The sequence below is a fragment of the Rana temporaria genome, chromosome 8 (genome assembly GCF_905171775.1).
Source record: "Rana temporaria chromosome 8, aRanTem1.1, whole genome shotgun sequence".
Taxonomy (NCBI): Eukaryota; Metazoa; Chordata; class Amphibia; order Anura; family Ranidae; genus Rana; species Rana temporaria.
This window is the reverse complement of record NC_053496.1, coordinates 92,724,640-92,748,359: the sequence shown is the minus strand read 5'-3', so window position 1 is coordinate 92,748,359 and position 23,720 is coordinate 92,724,640. Positions and strand designations below refer to the sequence as shown.

The 23,720-nt window shown below is 46.0% G+C and overlaps 1 protein-coding gene across 2 annotated transcripts in view; it reads left to right on the top strand.

Annotated features, from left to right (window-relative positions):
* FAM149B1 (family with sequence similarity 149 member B1) overlaps nucleotides 1-20,235 on the top strand; it is a 61,535-nt gene extending 41,300 nt beyond the window's left edge. For both annotated transcript variants that reach the window (XM_040362289.1, XM_040362288.1), the window contains 5 exons: nucleotides 835-1,059; nucleotides 10,358-10,478; nucleotides 15,313-15,394; nucleotides 17,879-17,998; nucleotides 19,494-20,235. In XM_040362289.1, the coding sequence (XP_040218223.1) occupies nucleotides 835-1,059; nucleotides 10,358-10,478; nucleotides 15,313-15,394; nucleotides 17,879-17,998; nucleotides 19,494-19,567 (622 nt within the window). In that variant the 3' untranslated portion in view covers nucleotides 19,568-20,235. The remainder of the gene's footprint in view (nucleotides 1-834; nucleotides 1,060-10,357; nucleotides 10,479-15,312; nucleotides 15,395-17,878; nucleotides 17,999-19,493) is intronic.
* The last annotated feature ends 3,485 nt before the right edge of the window (nucleotides 20,236-23,720 follow it).

Sequence of the window (23,720 nt, the reverse complement as noted above, 5' to 3'; positions counted from 1 at the left end):
AAAAGAGGGGGGAGATTTGGGACTTTGAATGAGGCACATGTGGGGTGTGCCTCCATCCCTGGTTCAAAGAATACAATGGGGAATTTTGGAACTTTGGATGAGGCTCTAGACCTTGTGGAGGTGGATTGAGTACAAGTACATATTTATTATTCATAGAAAATTGTATAAAACATGTCAATAGCAGAAACCACATAAAAGTCTAAAAACTTATTGACATATACCTACTTACTGTATGTAATAAGCCACATAGTGAAAACAAACACATTTTTTATGCACGGTATGTGAATGCATTGTAGGCCCCGTACACACGACCAAACATGTATGCTGAAACTGGTCCGCGGGCCAGTTTCAGCATACATTTTCGATCGTGTGTAGGCGCGAGCGGGCCAAATTCCAGCAGCAACATTTGCCCGCCGGGCCTTTTCCCAGCAGACAAATATTCCTGGACGTGTTTTAAAACCGTCCGCTGGAATCCTGCCCGCTCGGACATGTACGGTCGTCAGTACAGACCTACCGTACATGTCCGAGCGCCCGCCGTCCCTCGCATGCGTCGAATGACTTTGACGCATGCGTGGAAGCCTTTAAATGGCAGGCCCGCCCACGTCGCCTCGTCATCGCCGCGTCATCGTCGCGGCGACGACGCGGACACGCCCCGCGTATTGTTTACGCGCGGACTTCTGTACGATGGTTAGTACAGCCATCGTACAGAAGCCCTCTGGCAGACATGTACGGTGAAAACGGTCCGACGGACCGGTTTCATCGTACATGTTTGCTCGTTGGTACCCGGCCGTAGACGTACGTGTTGTAATCCTGATTTCTATGTCCTTTTTATAGAGATTCTGATGACAAGTCAAACATTAGACCCACTTCTGCCGCTGTAATCTCTGGGAAACCACGGCCAGGCCGACCGCTGGAACACAGTACCTCTTCATTGTCTCATAACGTCCCTTCAGCAAGACGGCGTAACCCTCCACGAACTCTACACCCAATCAATAATAATCCTAATAATTCCAGGTCTGGGACACCAAAAATGGAAGAAGTCATCAGGGGAACAAGACTGTACGTATTTGGGCTCTGCTGTCCGAGTGGCATCATTTTTTTTTTTTCTGTACTATTTCTTTTGATAGGTTTAAGGCAAGTAGCAGAATAATCTCTCACAGTTTACGCCTCTTATACCCCGTACACACGATCTGGCTTTTTCCCAGCCAAACTCGCATCAGAATTCCGACGGAATTCCATCGGAGTAAAAGAGAACATGTTCACTATGTAAACTCTGATGGAATTCCTCGGAATATCTGATGGAAAAACTCAGATGGGGCATACACATGGTCGGAATTTCCGATGGAAAAATTCCATCAGACTTTTTCCATCGGAAATTCCGATCTTGTGTACGGGGCTTTAAAGACAGACTTGCCTCTCAGACCAGGGACTTTACCTTTTAAAATGACCCTTTATTATTATATCTAACCTAAAAACTGTATGTTGACCACCTTCAAGCAGCTCATCTCCCACAGCTGTTACATTGTGTACCACCTCATCCTCCCTTTTAAATTGTAAGCTCCATGATCAGGGTTCCCACTAATCTTCCTGTATTGTAACTGTGCTATCTTTTATATTGTAAAGCGCTGCACAAACTGTTGGTGCTATATAAATCCTGTATAACAACAATCGGACCATCTGCATTTTTGCCAGCACATTGCAACATGCATGTGTTGCGGTGCACTGCAATGCAGGTGCATTATGAAGGTGCAGTGGGTGTGCCATTTGAAATGAATGGCACAGAGTGCAGCCAATGCATACAAGGTGCGTTTTGTACAGTGGTGTGAATAGGCCCTAGGAGTCTTTTCTTCCTTAATGTAGTTATTGCATCATTGATGTAGAATAATACAGTGCTGTGAAAATGTATTTGCCCCCTTTGTGATTTTTTTATTTTTTTGCATATTTCTCATACTTTAAATGACTCCGATAATCAAACAAATGTTATTATTACACAAAGATAACCAGAGTTTTAATACAAAAGGCAGTTTTTAAATGAAGATTTTATTTATTAAGGCAAAAAAGCAGTCCAAACCTGCTTGGCTTTATGTGAAAAAGTAATTGCCACCTAAACCTAATAACTGGTTGTGCCACCCTTGGCGGCAACAACTGCAATCAAGCGTTTGCGATAACTGCCAATGAGTCTTTCACATTGCTGTGGAGCAATTTCGTCCCACTCTTCTTTGCAGAATTGTTTTTATTCAGCCACATTGGAGGGTTTTCCAGCATGAACAGCCTGCGTAATGTCACGTACACACGACCATTTTTAACAAAGGTATTTTTTTTACGTGATTCTTGTCAAGCCTGCCTTGCCTTCACACGATCGTGAAAAAAAAAATGCTCGAGCAAAGCGTGGTGACGTACAACATGTACGATGCCACTATAAAGGGGAAGTACCATTCGGATGGCTCCACCCTTGGGGCTGCTTTTGCTGATTTCGTGATAAGTTAAAGTTTGGTGAGAGACGATTTGCGCTTTTCAGTCTTCATGCTTTTCAGTCTGTTACAGCGTGACGAATGTGCTATCTCCATTACGAACGCTAGTTTTTCCAGAACGAGCGCTTCCATCTCATAACTTGCTTCTGAGCATGCACATTTTTTTCAGGTCGTTAAAGCCTATACACGACCATTTTTTACGACGTGGAAAAATGATGCGGAAAAATAGAGCATGTTCTAAATTTTTAATGGCCATTTTCCATGTCATGAAAAACGCCCAGAGCGTTTTTCATGACGTGGAAAATGGCCATTAAAAATTTAGCCTACACACGATCGTTTTTAATGACATAAAAAAAAATGTTTTAATTTTTCACATCATGAAAAACGGTCGTGTGTACGCGGCATAAGGTCATGATACAGCATCTTAATTGGATTTAAATCTGGGCTTTGACTAGGCCACTCCAAAACCTAAATTTAGCTTTGTTTGAACCATTTGGAGGTGGACTTGCTGTTGTGTTTCGGATTATTGTCCTGCTGCATAACTCAAGTGCACTTGAGTTTGAGGTCACAAACTGATGGCCAGACATTCTCCTTTAGGATTTTCTGGTAGAGCTCAGAATTCATGGTTCCATAAATTATGGTAAGTCGTCCAGGTCCTGAAGTTGCAAAGCAGCCTCAGACCATCGCGCTACTACCACCACTATGTCTGACTGTTGGTATGACGTTCTTGTTATGAAATGCTGTATTAGTTTTATGCCAGAAGTAACGGGACGCACACTTTCCAAAAAGTTACATTTTAGTCTCATCAGTCCACAGAATATTTGCCTAAAAGTCTTGGGGATAATCAAGATGTTTTTTGCCCAATGTTGATGAGCCTTTGTGTTCTTTTTGGTCAGCAGTGGCTTTGGCCTTGGAACTCTCCCATGGATGCCATTTTTGCCCAGTCTCTTTCTTATTGTTGAATCATGAACATTGATCTCAACTGAGACAAGTGAGGCCTGCAGTTCTTTAAATGATGTTCTGAGTTCTTTTATGACCTCCTGCTTTTGGAGTAATTTTTGTAGACCGGGGAAGGTTTACCACTTGTTCCAAGTTATCTCCATTTGTGAATAAGGGCTCTCTCCGTGGTTCACTGGAGTTCCAAAGCTTTAGAAATGACTTTCCTAGACCCATACATGTACATTACTTTGTTTCTAATCTGTTCTTGATTTCTGTGATTTCTTGATTCAACAGGTCTGGCAGTAATGAGGTCTGGGTATGACAAGTGAAATTTAACTCGGCTTACCAAAAAATTGTGGTTAATCACAGTTCATTCATGATTCAGCATGGGAGAGGGTGATTACTTTTCTCTTTCGTTCATAGACGGACACAGCATTCTTTGACATTAGGGTTATATCCGCTTTCACTAGGAGAGTTTAGGCAGAAAAAAAGCACTTAAAGTGTTAACAAACACAAACCTCAGTGCAGCTCCTCCCAGGGGGGCGTGGCCCCCCCCGGTATAACCCACACCCTGCTCTAACAGCCTCAGTTTTTTCCTGCCTAACGTCAGGAGAGTCAGGCACTCTGGAGTTCCTGTACTCTGGAGATTTTTTTCTTGCGATTTTCTCGCTTTTTATTATTTTGTTCCTGCATTTTTGGAATCCTGTGATTCTTCTATCAACAGCCGACTGGGTGACAGGCTGGGTCCTCGACTCTTGTAGTCCCCCCATGTTTGGCCATCGAGCGTGTGCCGGCCCTCAGCTCAGCTTTGGGACGTCCACGACAGGCCCCATTGCTCCAGGGGCGGCCGGGGAACTTCGTTTCTAGGGCACACATATGACCGGTCTCTATGGCCTTGTCACAGTGTGTCTGGCCGACAGCCATGCCGTTTAGCGGACGTTGGATCTGTCTGGGATACCTCCAGCCGGTGGTCGCAGGACGGGTAAGTAGTGGCCTCTTGCTCAGGTAAGTGGTCTGGCTGGAATTTTCCCCTGGGGAGGTCGACTGAGGGTTTGCCCTGCTTTCCTCTCTCCCTTTTTTCCTCTCCCTCCTTCCCAGTTTCTGGGTGACGGCCGTGAGGTGGGGGCCCCGCTTGGGGGGCTCAGTCTGACCTGGGGGCTGCTACTGCTGTGGGTGCTGTGTTTTTCTGGGCTGCCATATGTGCGGAGGGGGTCCTGTGGGCCTGTGTACTGCGTGTGTCACTGGGGCTTTGCTGTGTGTTTTTTGAAAAAAACGCAGTTTTCGGGCGCCATTTTGCCGCTGACGGCTGTGTTTTATGGCGCAGTTGTAATTGCGGCGGCCATTTTCTCGGAGCCCGCAGACATATCGGCGGCCATCTTGATACAGCTCTTGTGCCTAGGATGACGGCGCGTACGGCTCTGCACATTTCCTTTTGGATGGCGCGGCACAGGCAGCGTTTTTGGCTCTCGGCAGCGGCGGTCTGGTCGGACGGTGAGTCCTCCGGGGGGGGGGTTTCCCTGTTCTCTGTGGCGGCTGGGGGGATGTCCTGTGGAGCCTGCCAGTACTAGGGGATGTTAACCCTTAGTGTCCCTGTTCCTGCGGCCTCCAGGGATGCTGTGCTGGCAGTCCCTGAGGCGTTTTGGGTCAGGATGGGAGTGTTGGAGGGATGTGGGAATTGCACTTGTTCCCCCCTCTGCCTCTCTCTGGGTATTTTTTCTGACAGGGAATCAGGCCTCGCTGAGGCGTCTGGTTTTGTTTTTTTGTCAGTAGCTGCTGGCTGAAGTCCACACGGACTGTGAGGATGGCCCTGTTTCAGGGTCAGCACTTGAAGGTGCTGTTGTTGGGGCTCTTAACACTGCGGTGCGGGTTACCATGGTTAGCTATGGTGGTTTCGGAGGTGGCATCAGTGGTGTCAGTCCCTTTTGGGTTCCGGCCGCCCCGCACCGCAATAGGTGTTTTTTCCTTGTGTTCCATGTCTGGAATATGTTGTGCAAGGATTGGGATCAGTCGCAGGGTACAAAATGCTTTGCGGTCTGTCCCCTCTTTTTTGGGGAGGATTCCTGTATCAGGGTGTCTCTCTCTCTCTCTCCCCCCCCGCCCCCTGTGTTCAGCTGGGTAGCTTGTTTTTGAAACAAGGCTGCCACATTACCTGGGGAAGGGGCTCCCGCTTTTGGGGACCCCGCTGATAGGGGTGCTGTGAATGTGGTCGCTCCATATTCACAGCGGGCGGGGGGGGGGGCGGTGGTGAGTCCGGTTTTGGCCGGGACTCTGGTGTCGCAGACATTTCCCGGACGGGGAGCTGGAGGCGCAGAATGCTTCTATGACCTGCGTGGTCCTGACCGACCAGTTGGTACTAGGTCAGATATTTGTCTGTGTGTCGACCCCGGATATGCTCCCCTTGCTCTCCAGGGCCTCCGCCTGCGCCATGTTTTCTGCCCTGCCTTGTATGGCTGGGGGTTGGTCTGCGGACGGTCTTTTTAGTAGTCCCTGGTGGTATTGCCCTGTGGGGGTGTACGCAGGGGTGTCTCTGATTGTCATCATAAAGGATGCCACGGGCGGTGTGAGCACTCTGCTCCCGCAATTTAAAAAAGGGTAGGTGCCTCACTGTAGGCGAGGGCCCTCATTTACTGTTCCCCATGCGTTTTTTGGTTTTCGCCCGCCAAGTGCGGCAGGAAAACATTTTCAGGGGGCTAGGACCACTGAGGACACAGGCGCCCCGGGTGCCGCAAGCCCAGCAAGCCTGCTTCCGCTTGGAGGTTTGCCTCCGCTCGCATCTCGGGTGGGGGGCTGGCTCCGCGAATTCGCGGCTCGGTGGAGGTCTCTCCTCTCTGACCGTTGGGGTTGCGAGGTAGTTTCCTCTGGGTGCGAGACAGGATTTCTCTCTTGTCTACCAAATGGGTTTTTTCCCTCCATCCTCTGGCTCGCCGGTTGGCTCTGTCAGGGGCTGTCCAGGATCTTCTGGTCAGGGCAGTGATTGTGCCAGTTCCCTCGTGGAACAGGCTCCGGGGTTTTTCTCCAATCTGTTTTGTGGTCCCCAAAGGAGGACGGGGTCCGTCCAATCCTGGGCCTCAGGCCCTTGTTTGTTTTTTTGTAAAAGTGCAAACTTTCAGTATGAGGTTTTTCTGGCGTCCTTGGATGCCGTGAACGCGTACCTGCATGTTCCCATATGCTCAAAGCACCAGAGTTTCTGGACTTTGCGGTCAGGGAGGACCATTTTTCATTGTGGCCCTCCCGCTCGGGTTGGTGTCGACACCACAGGTTTTCACCGAGGTGCTCGTTCCGATACTGGCCCGGCTGTGGCAGCGGGGGTTTGTTATTGTGGGATGTCTGTACGACATTCTCCTACGAGCTTCCTCGAGCTCTGAATTAGTGGAGCCATGTCTGTCACGTGTCAGACTCTCCAAGAGTTTGGCTGACTTCTGTTTTGTCCAGAAGTCAGTGTTGGTCCCCTCTCAGGGACTGGAATTCCTGGGACTAGTCCTGGATTCCGCCGGGGCGGAAATTTTTTTCTCCTAACGGAAAGAATTCAGACTCTGCAATCTGCTGGGCAGCAGTTGTCGACCTAGTGGTGGTCATCTCTGCGATTCTGCATGAGGGTTCTGGGTCTGACGGTGGCCTCTGTCGAGGCGGTTCCGTATGCCAAATTCCACGCCAGGGTGCTACAGAGGGAACTGCTGTCTCGTGGGGACAACCTTCCGTCATCCCTGGATTACCAGGTTCAGTTGAGTCACCTGGTCCCTGGTGTGGTGGCTGACTTTTCCGGTGCTTCGGGCTGGAAAGGCATTTCTGCCATGTCACTGGACGGTGGTTGCGACGGATGCCAGCCTCTCCGGTTGGGGAGGGTTTTTTTGGGGCGCCCAGTCAGCCCTGTGGCGCTGAACTCAGGTGGAGTTCCACCTACCAATCGGTGTTCTGGATCAGGCTTTGCCTTGCCTGGTGGTCCCTGGATCTACAGGGCTGACCATTCAGGACCCTGTCCGACAACGCTGTGGCGTACGTCGACCATCTGGGAAGCACACGGAGTTCTGTTGCAGCGACGAGGGTCGCGCACATCCTTCGGTGGGCCGAAAGGTCCGTTCCGGCTCTATCGGCCGTGTACATTCCGGGAGTATGGAATTGGCGGGCCGACTCCTGAGTCGGACTGCGCTAGACCAAGTAGAGTGGTCTCTCCACCCGTAGGGGTTTTCAGTGTCTGTGCCGAAAGTGGGGCACTCCATGCGTGGACCTTCTAGCGTCCCGCCTCAACCGGAAGGTGCCATGTTTTTTGGCCAGGTCCATGGGCAGACGCGTCAGGCGCGTTGGTGGCTCCTTGGGGTCACTGTCGCCTACTTTAAACCTTCCCTCCTCGGTAGCTTCTTCCTCGACTGCTGCGCAGAGTGGAAGCCGAGGGAATTCTATCAATCCTGATTGCCCCAGATTGGCCGCGTCCCTCATGGTACGCGGACCTGGTGCGTCTGGTGGCAGACACCCCCTAGCGTCTTCCCCTGGGGGTTGATCTTCTGTTACAGGGTCCGATCATCCACCCTGTTTTTTACAGCCACTGGCTTAGCGGCGTGGCTGTTGAGGGCCTGGGGCTGTGGGCCCGAGGCCTATTGGGCTCAGTGGTCTCTACCGTGCTGCCTGCACGGAAGTCTACCTCACGTAGGTTTTACATCATACGTGGAAGGCCTGCATCTCTGTGTGTGAGGAGATGAAGTGGCACCCTCGGACATACGTGGTGTCCAGGATTCTGCTGTTTTTTACAGCAGGGAGTGGATCAGGCTCTCGCCTTAAGTATGGTTAGGAGTCAGTTTTCTGCTCTGGCTGTTACTTTCAATGAGCCTTGGCGTCGCACTCCTTGGTGCGTACGTCTGGTCTGGGGGTCTGGCATGTGGCCCCTCCACTACCCCCATGGGACTTGAATTTAGTCCTTTCGGTTCTTCTGGATGCTCCCTTTGTGGACATTCGGGAGGTTTTTTTGTTGACTGTCACAAAAGGGGAGCAGGTTTAGCTCAGCGCTAGAGTACCTGCCCTTCATGCATTTGACTCTGGGTGCTAGCCCAGGAAGGTCTGCGTCGTCACGTGGCCATGGCTCAGCGTGGGCATTTCCACTGTGATTTTTTCTGGTAGCAATTACCTCGATCAGACGAGTGTTTGTCTGTTCTGGCGGCCTTGTCTTGCAAGGCTCCCTACTTGGTCATCCATAAGGATGAGGTGGTGCTGCGACCGCAGCCGTCTTTTCTCCCCAGGGTCGTTTCGGCTTTTCACGTTGATGAGGACATTGTTCTTCCATCCTTATGTCCTTGGCCGAAATGCAGGGAGGCGGCCACTTTACATCCTCTGGATGTGATTAGGGCCCTACGAGTGTACTTATTTGCTACGATTCCGTTCCGGAAGTCAGACTCACTGTTCGCGTCGCTGGCTGGTCCTACAAGGGGGCCTGGTAGTCTCGTCAGCCACCCCTTTTTCGGGGTGGATCCGACGAATTGTGCTTCAGGCCTATGCCCTGAAGGGGCTGGTGCCTCCCTTTTGGGTTACGGCGCATTCGACCAGGGCGATCGGAGCCTCTTGGGTTTTCTGGCATCAGGCCTCTGTGTTACAGGGGTATATGGCAGCGACCTGGTCGTCGATCCACACTTTCAAGGTCTTACGAGGTGGATGTGTGTGCATCTTCTGATGCCTCCTTCGGCCGCAGATGTTACAGGCGGCGTTTTATGGTAGGAGTTTCTCCGTTGAGCAACTCCCGGTTTTGTTTGGGGTGTAACCTGTTTTGCTGTGTTATTTCCCACCCCTCGAATTTTTTGACACTGCTTTGGGACGTCCCTAATGTCAAAGAATGCTGTGTCCGTCTATGATCGAAAGAGAAAATAGGATTTTTGTACTCACCGTAAAATCCATTTCTCTGAGTTCATAGACGGACACAGCACCCACCCCTCCTTTGTTTGTACTGCTTGTTACGAACTGAGGCTGTTAGAGCAGGGTGTGGGTTATACCGGGGGGGGGGGCACGCCCCCCTGGGAGGAGCTGCACTGAGGTTTGTGTTTGTTAACACTTTAAGTGCTTTTTTTCTGCCTAAACTCTCCTAGTGAAAGCGGATATAACCCTAATGTCAAAGAATGCTGTGTCCGTCTATGAACTCAGAGAAATGGATTTTACGGTGAGTACAAAAATCCTATTTTTTCACATAGGGCCAGGAAGATTTGAAAAGCATTTTTCCCCTTAATAAATGAAATAATTTAAAAAACTGCATCTTGGATTTACTTGTTATCTTTGTGTAATATTACAATTACTTTGATGATCTAAATAATTTAAGTGTGAGAACTACCATATTTATCAGCGTATACCGCGCACTTTTTTGCCCTGAAAATCAGGGCAAAATCGTGGGTGCGCGGTATACGCCGATACCCGCTTTCCCGCGCGAGTTTTGAATACTGCGCAGTACACTCTGGTATAGTCGGCCAGTCTCGGCTCCTTCCGCGCTCACGTCCTGGACGTACAGGACGTCAGCGCGGGTAGCCGAGCGTTGCCGACAATACACGAGTGTACTGCGCTCTGTATATGTCGGCGCAGTATTCAAACTCGGCGCGGGAAACGAGCGGGGAGGACGCCGCAGAAGGACGCCGGACCCACCGAAGAGGACACCCGAAGCCGCAGAAGGACACCCGAAGCCGCAGAAGGACGCCGGACCCGACGAGGCCGCCGATGGACGCCGCGCAAGACACTAAAACTGTAAGTACAAAAAAAAACTTTTTTTCCACAGGATTGGGGGCCACTTTAGGGGTGCGTGGTATACGCGGGAGCGCGTTATACCGCGATAAATACGGTATGTAAAAAAAAAAAAATCAGAAAGGGGGAACATACTTTTTCACAGCACTCTATATTATTAATCCTATTCTTAAATGAATTGGAATAAAATATTAGTTGAACTTATAGTTAATACAAATGTCTTTATGTTTTTTTGAGGACAGTCAAACTGCAAATGACCAGCTGCCCTGCTCCCCAGTTCCATTCAACCGAAATAATCTGCTCCCACCTATCGGTACCTCAGATACAGAATACCACTACTTGCCTGGATCACAGAGACAAACGGTAACAATAAAGATATTATGTATATTTGGTCCATTCTGCACTCAAAGGGGTACACACTTTATACACACTATGCTACTTATAGCATGAGCAGTAGAGCTAAACACTACAGTTCTGCTACTTGTATTGCTCAATGGACTATTATGTGCTACTTAGGAGATCCACTCTGCCTATTGAGGGTTTTTGAATGGGTAACTTTGCAGATTGTGGGAATTAGGGATTTAAGGTGGCACTTTAGCCGGAAAATTAGGACCTGCTGGATCACTTCAGGCTGGCCCCTTTTGCAGGTATAGCGATGTAAATTTTTTTTAAATAAGTGTCTATACTGTTTAAAATCCAGTAATACATTGGGGGTTATTTACGGAAGGCAAATCCTCTCTGCACTACACAAGTACAAAGTGCACTTGGAAGTGCAGTCGCTGTAGATCCGAGGGGGACATCCAAGGAAAATAAAAAACAGCATTTTAGCTTGCACATGATTGGATGATAAAATCAGCAGAGCTTCCCCTCATTTCAGATCTACCCCTCAGATTTACAGCGAAAGCACTTTCAGTGCAATTTCAAGTGCACTTGTAGTGCAAAGTGTATTTGCCTTTCGTAAATAACCCCCAATGTGTTGAACTAGAAGCTACAGTGTATTTGGATTATCAATGTAGGGATTTATTCCACTGCCAGTATGTATAAAATAAATAAATAAATAAGTATTTCTTACCTAATGATACATTGAAGTCAATGTTTAAAATTAAAACTTCAAAATGCATTCAGGAAGCACTACAACCTTCTAATTTCTCCAGAGTTCAATCCAGGCATAGCCAGTGGTGTCACTAGGGTTGGTGTCACCCGGTGCGGTAAAACATGGTGTCACCCCCCCCTGTCTAGGCTGCTCAGCACCAAGCAGGCAGCGCACGGGCACGGGGCGCATCCCAAACCAGCCCCTGTAAATTATAGTATAGGGCAGTATAGTGGCAGGTTAGGGTAGTATAGAGTGGTATAGTGGCAGGTTGGTGTAGTGGGGTGGTATAGGACAGGTTAAGGTGGTATAGGGCATGTTGGGGTGATATAGGGTAGTTTGGGGTGGTATAGGGCAAGTTAGGGTTGCATAGGGCAGGTTGGGGTGGTATAGGGCACATTAGGGTGGTACAGGGCAGGTTGGGGTGGCATAGGGCAAGTTGGGGTGGTACAGGGCAAGTTAGGGTGGCATTGGACAGGTTGGGGTGGTATAGGGCAAGTTATGGTGGCATAGGGCAGATTGGGGTGGTACAGGGCAAGTTAGGGTGGCACAGGGCAAGTTGGGGTGGCATGGGAAAGTTTGGGGTGGTACAGGGCAGGCTGTGTTGGCACAGCGCAGGCTGGGTGGTACAGGGCAGGCTGGGGTGGTACAGGGCTGTTTGGGGGGGGGGTACAGGGCAAGCTGGGTGGTATAGGGCTGTTTGGGGTGGTACAGGGCAGGCTGGGGTGGTACAGGGCAGGCTGGGGTGGTACAGGGCAGGCTGGGGTGGTACAGGGCAGGCTGGGGTGGCACAGAGCAGGCTGGGGTGGTACAGGGCAGGCTGGGATTGCACAGGGCAGGCTGGGCATGTCAGCTAAATAAAAAAACGGGATGGTGTCACCCCTCTAGCGGGTGTCACCCGGTGCGGACCGCACCCCCCTAGCAACGCCTCTGGGCATAGCTGTCATTCACTTCTCCATCCCAAACATCTCACGGCAGGCCCTTTTTTAAAATGATACTACAGACTTGTTTCTTAATGCCACCACTCATATTCAAGCCTTCCTGAATGCTTACAAATCTGATAAATAATAGGGGGCAGCGAGAATTTATAAAGACTTCAGGAAGTATACTACCAGGGACCATGTGAGGTGTTATGTGAATTGTTGCCGCAGAAGCCTCATATTAAAGGAAATCAAGTAAAGAAAGTTGGAGTGTTTGCTGGATAACATTGCCAGTTCACTGATTGGTTTCACGTTTAAGGCACAGTAGGTTTTATTTCAGTCATACATCATGTCCAAGCACATGAATGAATGCAGCAGTCGTAAAACTGAACATTTACTGAAATGATTTGCTTCAGCTTATTGTTACATTTTAGCTAAATTGTTTTTTTCCCAAGTGTCTTTTTTTTTTCTTTGTGTATTTCAGGAGCTGTTTAAGAATTGAGAGCTGGAGATATGCTGTGTAGGTTATTCATATAAAACCTATTGTGAATTCTGCATTCTATCTCCAGTGTGTGTTTGTGATGGTGTGCTTCATGTGCTCACACATGGAGGATAATCCTCAAATGCCTTCATGGATCTCACACGAAACACACTGTAAAAAGCTACAGAATGTTGACTGTACCATGAAGTGGGTGTTGTGTAGTATAGCTGAGGCTTTTCAAAGATTGTCCCGTTAAGCTGGAAGCACAACAATTTGGATTTCTTTAAAGTGGAACTAAACATATTTATCCTTTACAGGGAAATAAGCTGCCACCTTAGCCTCTGTTTGATCTGCAGTTGCTTTGGTGCTGCACATGTGATCAGCTATGACATCAACCATTTGATGGCCTAGCCGTTTGGTTGAGAGCACAATCAACTGTGACCGTTATTCACAACATGCCTTAAATGTAACTGTTTAAATTGATGGGTTTAGTTCCATTTTAAAGCTGCACTAAAGGTAGTTTATACTTACCTTTTCTCCAGCTGTAGCGACCCTCACCGGGATTTTTTCCCAGCTGCTGGTTTTTGGTTAGCGTATAATGACACCACTCCTGCATATGCGCAGGCAGCCATCATTCTGGCACACAGGGATCAGCACAGCTGCTGTAAGCTAATCTGAGCTGCACAGATCAGTTTACAGTACATGCCTGGGGACACTGCAAATATGCAGGTAAGTGTATTTTATTGCATGTCTCTACTGTAATAAAAATACTGCCTAAACGTAGCAAACAGCAGAACTTTAGTGCTGCTTTAAGGGAGAAGTACAGCCACAGCTCATTTGGATGTACTTCTCCTGTTGATCTCAAGAGTGTAGTTCATTCTGCACTCCTGTGACCCGTTTTCAGCAGACAGCGGGCTGTCTGACGTCACAGAGCTGGTCCAGGCTCGGAAAAGATCGCAACTATACAATTGGGATCTGCCCACATGCCTGGACCGGCACTCCGCTCAGCCTCTTAGCGACCTGAACTGACAGTCACCAGCTCTTTGCTTAGGAAGCTCTGAGAACTGAGCAATCAGCGGTATTTGATCGCTCGGTTTTTAGCCTTAAAGCCGGCGGGGGGGCAGATGCATCATTGGACTGATGCTGCATCCACCTAGGTAAGTATGATTAAAAAAAAAAGTTCCCGTTTCTCTATTAAGTTGTAATTCTTAGACACAACCAAATGTAAGATATGGAAGGAAGTTTCAGCATAACACATCTGTAAAATATTTACCGTATTTATCGGCGTATAACACACACTTTTTTCCCCCCTAAAAATAGAGGGCAAATCCTGTGTGATTGTTATACTCCAATATTTTACCCAGGCTGGGGGGGTGGGGGGCGAGCACTGCCAGATTACACAGAGTGAGGATCGGCGGCCACTGTAATACAAAGTCCTTACTCGTGGACCAGCTCCTATGATGGACGTCACATGTCCGGTGTCTCTCTAATCTCCGCGCACTGATCAGGCTGCATTGATGGGCAATGGTGAGGCTGCAGATGGGCACTGATCAGGCTGCATTAATGATCACTGGTGGGGCTGCAGATGGGCACTGGCCCCTTTTTAAAAATCTTTTATTTAGAATGTAAAACATTTTTTTTTTCTTTTAAGGAAAGACGAGATCCCCTGTCAGTTTTGTATTGCTACCTGTGTCCCTGTTGCTGATTTTACTTTCTGTATGGTATAACCACTGGGACAGTAATTAAGGTTAAATCTTTCTAATAGAGCCCCCACATAGCAGTAAAACTGTACATTGGTTGTAATCCTTCCCCACATTAAAGTAAACATTTTGGTTAGGTTTACACTTTAAATAAATGACTGTCCTGAGCATTCTGGGTAAAACAGTGCTTGGGATTGGTTCCCTTTTCCACAGTGGCCAATGGGCTCTCTATATATGGTGAAGACATATGGCTATACCCTTTTGAACACAACTAGACCTTTCTATCCCAAGAAAGACATTGATTCATTTGACTCCCAAACCAATTTTGTAATCTTTTAAACTTCCTAACTTTTGACTTGTACAGGCAGATTAATTGAAGTTTTACAGGTTGGCAGCTCCCTAACCCACAGCCTCTGTCCTCAGATTCTCCAAACATGAAGGTGTGTGCATGTGTGTCCCTTTTATTCCTGCTTTCTCATTTGGATTGTCTTCTTTACAAACATGCGCATGCAATGGTTATTATGTCCTGTCATATTTGTGATCTCATGCTTGATTCACTAAAAGAGGAACTCCAGGTTTTTTGAAAAAGCAGGATTTTGTGAGTGAGGACATATATAAGCATTTTGCAGGTGGTAGTCCAGTGTCTGGCGCTGACATTTTTTGTGCTGGTTATCACCCCCTCTGCTTTCGTTATATTGATTGAAAGCAAAGATAATACAAATCAGCATAAGATGATCCTGTGGCATCATGGGAACAAAACTTTTTTATTTTTTTCTTGTTCAAACCTACTCAACAACAAGACATTGAGGAGTGGCCACACACATACCCAGTTCTTTAAATCTTGTACACATGATTACAGGAGGGATAGTGGCCCATAAACAAATTGTTTTATTTACAGCATACAGCTGGTCACATGGGCAATAAAAATGCAAATTGTACCTAGTGGAGTTCTTCTTTAAAATGTTACATGTTCCATTGATTTTATTGTGCTTTGTATTTTTTTTAGCCAGAAAACCCCCTGGGAAGATCATTTGTAAATTTAGACCACCCAAATCTACTTCGCCCAAGGAGAGGGTCTGATGAAATAGGTAATGTTAACTAACATTGTACAATATGGAGTACACTTATTAAGGCATGCGTGTTTTACAGCGGTCACCACATGTGCTTCCTAACGCACCACAAGGGACCAAGAATCATGCATGAGGAATTTGTGGCAGTGCAGTGCACAGTAGCGCGCTGGCAAGGTGTGTGAGTGAGTGAAAAACGTATATAGCGCAACACATGCAGAACTGAATCACCTCTGGGCGCTGAATCGATTCCATGCGTAAAGCCGCTCCGCCCTCAGAAGAGATGGGTTTTAATCCTTTCTCCTGAAGGCCAAGTGGTTCACCTCCAATCGAATGGTGGTTGGTAGATCGTTCCACAGACGAGGTCCCTGGACTGCAAATCTTCGTTCTCCTTTGGACTTGTATCTGGCTTTGGGTATCTGGAATAGATTTTGATTGGTGGATCGCAGAACGCGATTGGGGTTGTGAGCTTTTATTTTTTCGGATAGATATTGGGGGGCGTTTCCTTGAATACACTTATGCATTAGGCAGAGTGCCTTGAAAGTGATTCTGTCTTTTACTGGCAACCAGTGAAGGGATCTCAGTGAAGGTGAAATTGATTCCCATGTTTTTTTGCCGGTCACTAATCGAGCGGCCGTGTTTTGGATAACTTGCAGACGAGTGATTTGGTATTTGGGGAGTCCTAGATAGAGGGCATTTGCATAGTCGAGTCTGGAATTGCTAATTGTTCCTACCACGACTGCTATGTCTTCTTTTGGGATAAAGGGGGTGAGTCTGCGTAGTAGGCCCAGCAGATGGTGCGATCCGCTGACTACTGACCCTATTTGTGCATCCATTGTCATGTTGGTGTCGAAAATTACTCAGAGACTTTTGACTTTGGTGCTAGGGGTGATAGTTTTACCCAGAATGATTTTTTTCGATTGGCGTGAAACAGTAGAAGTTCTGTTTTCGAGCCGTTGAGTTTGAGATAACTCTTTGTCATCCAGTTGTCTATCAAAGTAAGGCATTGCTCTAGTCAGAGAGAATGATCCTTTTTGTTGCTTATGCGAAAATACAGTTGTGTGTCATCCGCATAACAGTGGTAAAGTAACTTCTGGTTACTAATGATTTCAAAAAGAGGGCGGAGATAGATGTTAAACAGTACAGGCGACAAAGGGGATCCCTGAGGGACTCCATGTTGGGATGCCTCTTAGGCTGGACTCAGCACTGTATTGCAGTCATGCACCTTACATGCATTGGTGCACTACAGTGCCATTCACCTTGAATGAAACCCAACGCACTAGCATTGCGGTGCATGGTAACACACAATAATTTACTACCAGGCATTGTGGTGGTACACTACGTCAGAAAACGAATTGTGGAAACTTTTTTCTGTCAACTCTGGAGCCTTGGTAGCCCATTCAAGATGCTTAGGCTGCCTTGACCCAGTGCACCAGACTGGACAGATCTGAATGGGCACAAGTTGTTGATCTCAATGTTGTGTAAAGGACAGTGGCAAGACCCTGCCAGTTGGGTACTGCTATTTTATATAAGTAGGCTAGAGGTAGGAACATATGACGCTACAGGCTCTGAACATTGGTGTCACTCTCAAGCCTGTAACATGCCTAGGGTGTGTGAATCGCAAGTGCAGCTGAACAGGCAGGTAAAGAAGTTCAAATCCTTTATATTTTTTTTAATCGTGTACAATAAAACCTTGGTTTGCGAGCATAATTCGTTCCAGAAACATGATTGTAATCCAAAGCACTTGTATATGAAAGCATTTTGTTTACAGGGTATAAAAGAGAAGAGAGAGGCACCTCTAAGTGTAGCAATAAGTTGCTAAATGTTGTACCTTCATTAAATGTAACCATATTGCTACACTTAGAGGCTCCTCTCTTCTTTTTTTTTATACTCAGTTGTGACATGACGCTACTCTTATATCAAGACATTGCTTGTATATCAAGGCAAAATTTATTAAAACATTTTTCTTGTCTTGCAAAACGCTCTCAAACCAAGGTTTTACTGTAATTGTTTGTCCACAGTCCCACTTTAACATGTGAAATTATTTGAACTTTAGTTAGAATGTCTGGCAAGTGATTGTTGCTTTCTAGGTTTCTACTAGGGAGGCTATTCCTTGCGCCCTGTACCAACAACTGATTTCATTAAGATAGGATATACAAACAACATTGGTAGTAGCCAAGGACTTTTAGAGGAACATATAGATACAAAGAAAACGCTGCATATAAAAAAAACATACATTTTATTATAACATTTAATAAAAGCCAAAACACAAACCAAACAAAGAAATATTGAATATAGGGTTCAAGTATTTGTTTAGATCCAATGCACTCCACATGTAGACTTGACAAGTTTTAATAGATCGTCTTCAGGCATACATGTGAACGATCAGCATGATGAAACCCATGATGTCCTACCGTGCTATAAATATTTATTTCTGTGTTAAATATAGGATGTAGACTGAATTTTGTTAAAATGAAAATGTTCTTTTTATATTTCTGTGTGTAGATTCCATTAGCATTGGTGTGACTGGCATTGGTTTGGGTATTGGCAGTTCATCAGCCAGTTCAGTGCAATGGAGCCATTCAATCTATGAGCGGAAAGACAACAGCGAAGAGCTACACTCAGGTAAATGTTAGTTTAAGTATTTATTGGTTTAAAGGATAAGTTCACTTTAAAAAATAAATATAATAAAAATAAATGCACATTTTCTTGCAAAAATGTGCAGGTCTCCTGCTGATCTATAATGCCGCGTACACACGATCGGTTAAACCGATGAGAATGGTCTGATGGACCGTTTTCATCGGTCCAAACCGATCGTGTGTGGGCCCCATAGGTTATATAACCATCCGTTAAAAAAAAGCCAACTTGTTTTAAATTTAACCGATGGATTCCTAACCGATGGGAAAAAATCTGATCGTTAGTAGGCACAACCATCGGTTAAAAATCCACGCATGCTCAGAATCAAGTCGACGCATGCTTGGAAGCATTGAACGTCGTTTTTTTCAGCACGTCGTTGTGTTTTACGTCACCGCGTTCTGACACGATCGTTTTTTTAACTGATGGTGTGTAGGTGCGACGGACCATCAGTCAGCTTCATCGGTTAACCGATGAAAATGGTCCATCGGTCCGTTCTCATCGGATGGACCGATCGTGTGTACGTGGCATTAGTGTATCTGTGTGCCCATATATCCCCTAGGTAAGCAAATACACCAACAGGAAGAATCGGTGAGCTACCACCAACAACGTGGTAGTTCATTGCGAACTACAAGCCGACAGCTGCAAAGCATGATGCGGCCATGTGGGTGGAGCCCCAGTGATTTCAAAAAGTGACAGCTAGTATGGGGCAGCGGCTGCAGCATTGGGAAATGGGTGGAACATGTTCCCAAAGGTGAAATTATCCTTTAAAATGGACTACGGGGTAGATTTACTAAAACTGGAGCGTGCATATTCTGGTGCAGCTCTGCATAGAAACCAATCAGCTTTTTTTTTTTTTTTTTTTCAAAACTTAATTGAACAAGCTGAAGTTAGAAGCTGATTGGCTACCATGCACAGCTGCACCAGATTTTTCACTCTCCACTTTTAGGCCCCTTTCACATTGGCAGACCGTTCGTCCGTTTATTACAAGTCCGTTTACGGACTTGTAATGCATCCCTATGGGATCGCGTCCGTTAGCGGATTGAGCATCCGCGTCCGTCAGGATCCGGTTTTTCGGACGGAAGAAAACCCTATTTTTCTTCCGTCCGGCGGAACGGATCGGATGAAGACGGTCCGTCTTCATCCGATTCCCCATAGGGGAGAGCGGAGGAGAGACAGGGCGGTCGCTGCACTGTGTGCGGGGACCGCCCTGTCCGCCAACAGCTCAGCGGGGATTATGGATGATCCCAGCTGAGCCGACGGACACACACGGAGCGGACACAAAAACGGTCCGCTCCGTGTGAAAGAGGCCTTAGTAAATCAAACCCCATGTTTAATAAATTACAGCTTTTTAACAGTTACTCCATAGGTGCACAATATGCATATTGTTTATATAGCTAGTGTTTTAGATGTCATTTACATGTTTTGAGCGTAAAAAAGAAATCTGATTGTAGTTCTATTTTCTTATGTCTTTCTTTGATTCTAGGTAACCCACTCCACCTAACACTCAAATCTCAAAGTCGTGGTGGAGCCCTTGCAAGAAGCAGACAAGGACTATAAATAGACTAATGCATGGCACATGGGATTAGTCCTTCACAGGATAAAGACATAATTTAGCAGATGCCAAATTGTAGAACTGTGTACAGCACAGCTTATGAACGGCAGGATTGTCACTAGTCGGACAGCTAGTTGATCAGATGTTAAACCAATACGATTAGAGTGCTTACTCAGTCACACTCCACTAGCTGCTGCATCAAGCAATACATTTATACTCAGGATAGCCTGGATGTTAAGAAATATATATGTTCAAAACTACAACCCAGTTTTAGACAGAAGTTATTAATGGGTTAAGAGAGTTGAAAAGAATGAGAATTGTTCTTGTATAATATGGTCAGAGCAATGCTGGAAAACAAGGTTTGAATCCCTATTGGTGTACCTGTTGGATCACAAAACTCAATGTTGCCCAGCTCGAAGGCAAATGAATTTGTTCACATAAAGTGAACCTGTGCTTTTCCTATGCAGAGCTAATCAACAACTTCACCTAATACTGTCCTCCCTTTCCTTTATACTTACCTTCATTTATTTTATCCTAGAGAAGCAAAGCCATAAAATCATTTGTAAAAATGCAGGTGGGCACATTCCTATCCACCTCCATTGATTTGACCGGCTTTGTGTGTTCTGCGGAACGAATGATAAATTGAAAGGTTAATGTGTTTCCCGTCCGAACTGTCTGCACTAGGTATATGAAAAAAAAAAAAGAACGAACCAAATGTTTTTTTTATTTATGTCCACTGAATGATTTATCGATCATTACACAATGGCACCATCATTTGCACTCACGGCCGAACGTTCTTTTTTTTTTTAAAATGGGTTTAGCCAATTTTTCTTATAGAGTATGGCCAGCATTAGATGAGAAAAGCCAGCGCAGTAAATGGCTCGATGAGCTGAGGCTGTCAGGTGTAGAAGCACAACATCACTCCAGTCTGATCTCCAGGTATTGCAGACAAGAGACACACAGTGGGGGTTATTTACAAAAGGCAAATCCACTTTGCACTACAAGTGCAGTCGCTGTAAATCTGAGGGGAAGCTCTGCTGATTTTATTATCCAATCATGTGCAAGCTAAAATGCTGTTTATTTTCCTTGCATGTCCTCCTCAGATCTACAGCGACTGCACTTGTAGAGCAAAGTGAATTTGCCTTCAGTAAATAACCCTCACACTGTATGTGGAAAGGATTCAAAATGTTTTATATGGGAAAAAAAAAAGCACATGTGTGAAACAGGCCGTATGACTTTACAGCTTTTAATGACAAGAGTGGCTGAGTGTGAAGTGTTCACATTACGTCACCACTTAGTAAGACACTGACCTGAAACAAGTGTGTGTGTGTGTGTATATATATATATATATATATATATATATATATATATATATATATATATACACAGGGCTTTTTTTCTCAGAGAATAGGTGCAGGAACTCCTCCCTTCCAAGTCACCCTTGACTCCACCCCCTACCCACCTCCGAGCACCGTTCCTTGGTTCCACCCCTTACCCACTTCCACCCCTTTTAGAGAATGCAGAAACAAGTATCATTTTTGTGATGCTAAGTATTTTGTATAGAATTTGTTAATGATAACAAGAAAGGCAGTAAAATAGATCTAGCAACAATGGACACCCCAGCGACAATAGATCCACCCCAGCAACAATGGACTCCCAACAGACAGCATCAATCGACCTTCCAGCAGCCAGCAGATTCCTCCCAGCAATAATTGACCCCCTGCAACATAAGACCCACCTCCAGCAACAATAGACTCCCCTGCTAAAAAAAATATATCCCCTCCTCCAGCAACAATAGATTCCTCAGAAGCCAGCATCAATAGACCCTCCAGCAGCCAGCAACAAAGACCCCTTCCTCAACAGTACATCCCTCTTAGCAATGACTGACCCCCCCCCCCAGCAACAATAGATTCCCCACGGGCAACAGAAGAACTCCCCAGCAACAAAAGATCCCCTTCCTTTGCAAAATAGATCCCCTCCAGCAACAATAGACCCACCAGAAGCCAGCATCAATAGACTCTCCAGAACACCCCAGAACCTCTTTCCATTACATACATTCAGTTCGGAAAGGTGCCGGAACTGCGTTCCCCCGCGTTCCTGCTGAAAAAAAGCCCTGTGTATATATATATATATATATATATATATATATATATATATGACAGACCTAATCTATGCCTTTAAAAACAATCAGCAGTGGCATCTTACATATAGATTCTCATTTGAACTTAAGAAAAAAAAAAAAACAACCCCCACAGGTTTGCAACAAGTTTAGGGGCCCATTGTTGCTTGTACTGATGCTGCAACAATGCATTAATTTTGAACATGCTGCCAATACACCTATCCTGGATTTTACCCTCCCAGTGTGTTAGGGTTGCCATTTAAAAAGAACGGTATTGCAATAGCACAAGTGTAAACCATAGTCTAAAGCTGAACAGTTAAGTAGGTGGTACATTAAAGCAATGGTTTCCTGAGCGAAACACGGAGACCGTTATTACCACTTGTTTTTGTGGGTCATGTTAGCCCTCTTGCTTCAATACTTCTGTTCCCTTCCCTCAAAGTATGCAAATAAGGTTGTCCATCTTTACAGATATGTATACTTGTTTCAGGTCAGCAGCTGAAATCTTATCAAACCCCGTTAGGGCTCTTTCACACGGGCAGACCGTTCAGATCTGCCTGAGAGTTTTTCAGGCAGACCTGATCGGATGCTCCATACATCTCTATGGATTTAGCAGAGCGTATGTCAGCGCTGACATTCATCGCTCCATAGAGATGTATGGATCGTCTGTTCAGGTCCGCTGAACAAAAAAAACCTGACAGGTGGATATGAACGGTCCGCCCGTGTGAAAGGGGACCAAGTCACTAGTCCCACAGGTGTTTACCATTCTGTGAATCCATTTCCTGCTAATGGGAGAAGCTGCTGAGCTCATACACTGCAATGACAGGTTGTCTACAGCTACAGTTAAGGAGATCCCCCTCTCTATTTTTCCTGTCTACAATTATCATTGAAAGTTAAAAAAAAAAAAAAAAAAAAAAATCCCCAAATTTTGGGTTGCCCCCAGAAAAGTAATAGAGGGAAAATCTTCCAATGGGGATGCTAGTTCTGGTGATCCCCAAGAAATCCCCTTAATTTGCAGGGATTTCCTGTTTGTCAATGGGACAGGAAGTGAAGGGAAATCTCTGCAATGGGATACAGATGGTGAAAAATAAATAAATAAAAATAATAATCAAATCTGACAGGGGTTGTAACCCTCCCTCGCTCTATCCAAAATGAAAAAGAAACATTTTGCCTAATAGTTTTACTTTAACCACTTCCGTACTGTAGGACGTCATATGACTTCCTGGACTTCAGTGGGGGATATCTGAATGATGGGTGCAGCTACAGGCATCATTCAGATATCCTTTTCAGGCGGCAATTCTGAGCACCATAAGAATGATCATAGCAGCGGTTCCATTGCTTGAACGTTATTATAGGCAGCGGGAGGCGACATTACCCCCCCCCCCCTCCCGCCGCTTCTCCGGGCTCTTCCGTGCCATCGGAGGCCCGGAGAACGAATCGGCCGCCGCTGAATGAAGAGCAGAGATTTCCGGTGACCAGATGGTCACTGGTCATCTCTATTATCATTGGAGGCCTGGCCACAATGACATGACGTCACGCACGGGTACGCGGAAGTAAACAAAGCCGCAATCGCGGCTGAAAGCATAAGTGGTGAATTTCTTTTCCCCGATCTCATTATTGACCCTGTATCTCTCCATAAAGAGGACCTGTCACACACTATTCCTATTACAAGGGAGCTTTACATTCCTTGTAATAGGAATAAAAGTGGTAAAAAAAAAAAAAAAAAGTGTAAAAATGAAGTAAAATAATAATAATAAAAAAAAAAAATAATTAAAACGCCCCTGTCCCCAGTAGCTCGCGATCAGAAGCGAACGCAAGTCCTGCCCACATATGTAAACGCTGTTCAAATCACACATGTGAGGCATCGCCGCATGCAAGAGCAATAATTCTAGCAATAATTGCACGTTACTATAAACTAGTAACCTGTAAAAAAAAAAATTAAAGCGTCGCCTATGGAGATTTTTAAGTACCGAAGTTTGGCGCCATTCCATGAGTGTGCGCAATTTTAAAGCGTGACAAGTTATCTATTAACTCTGCGTAAC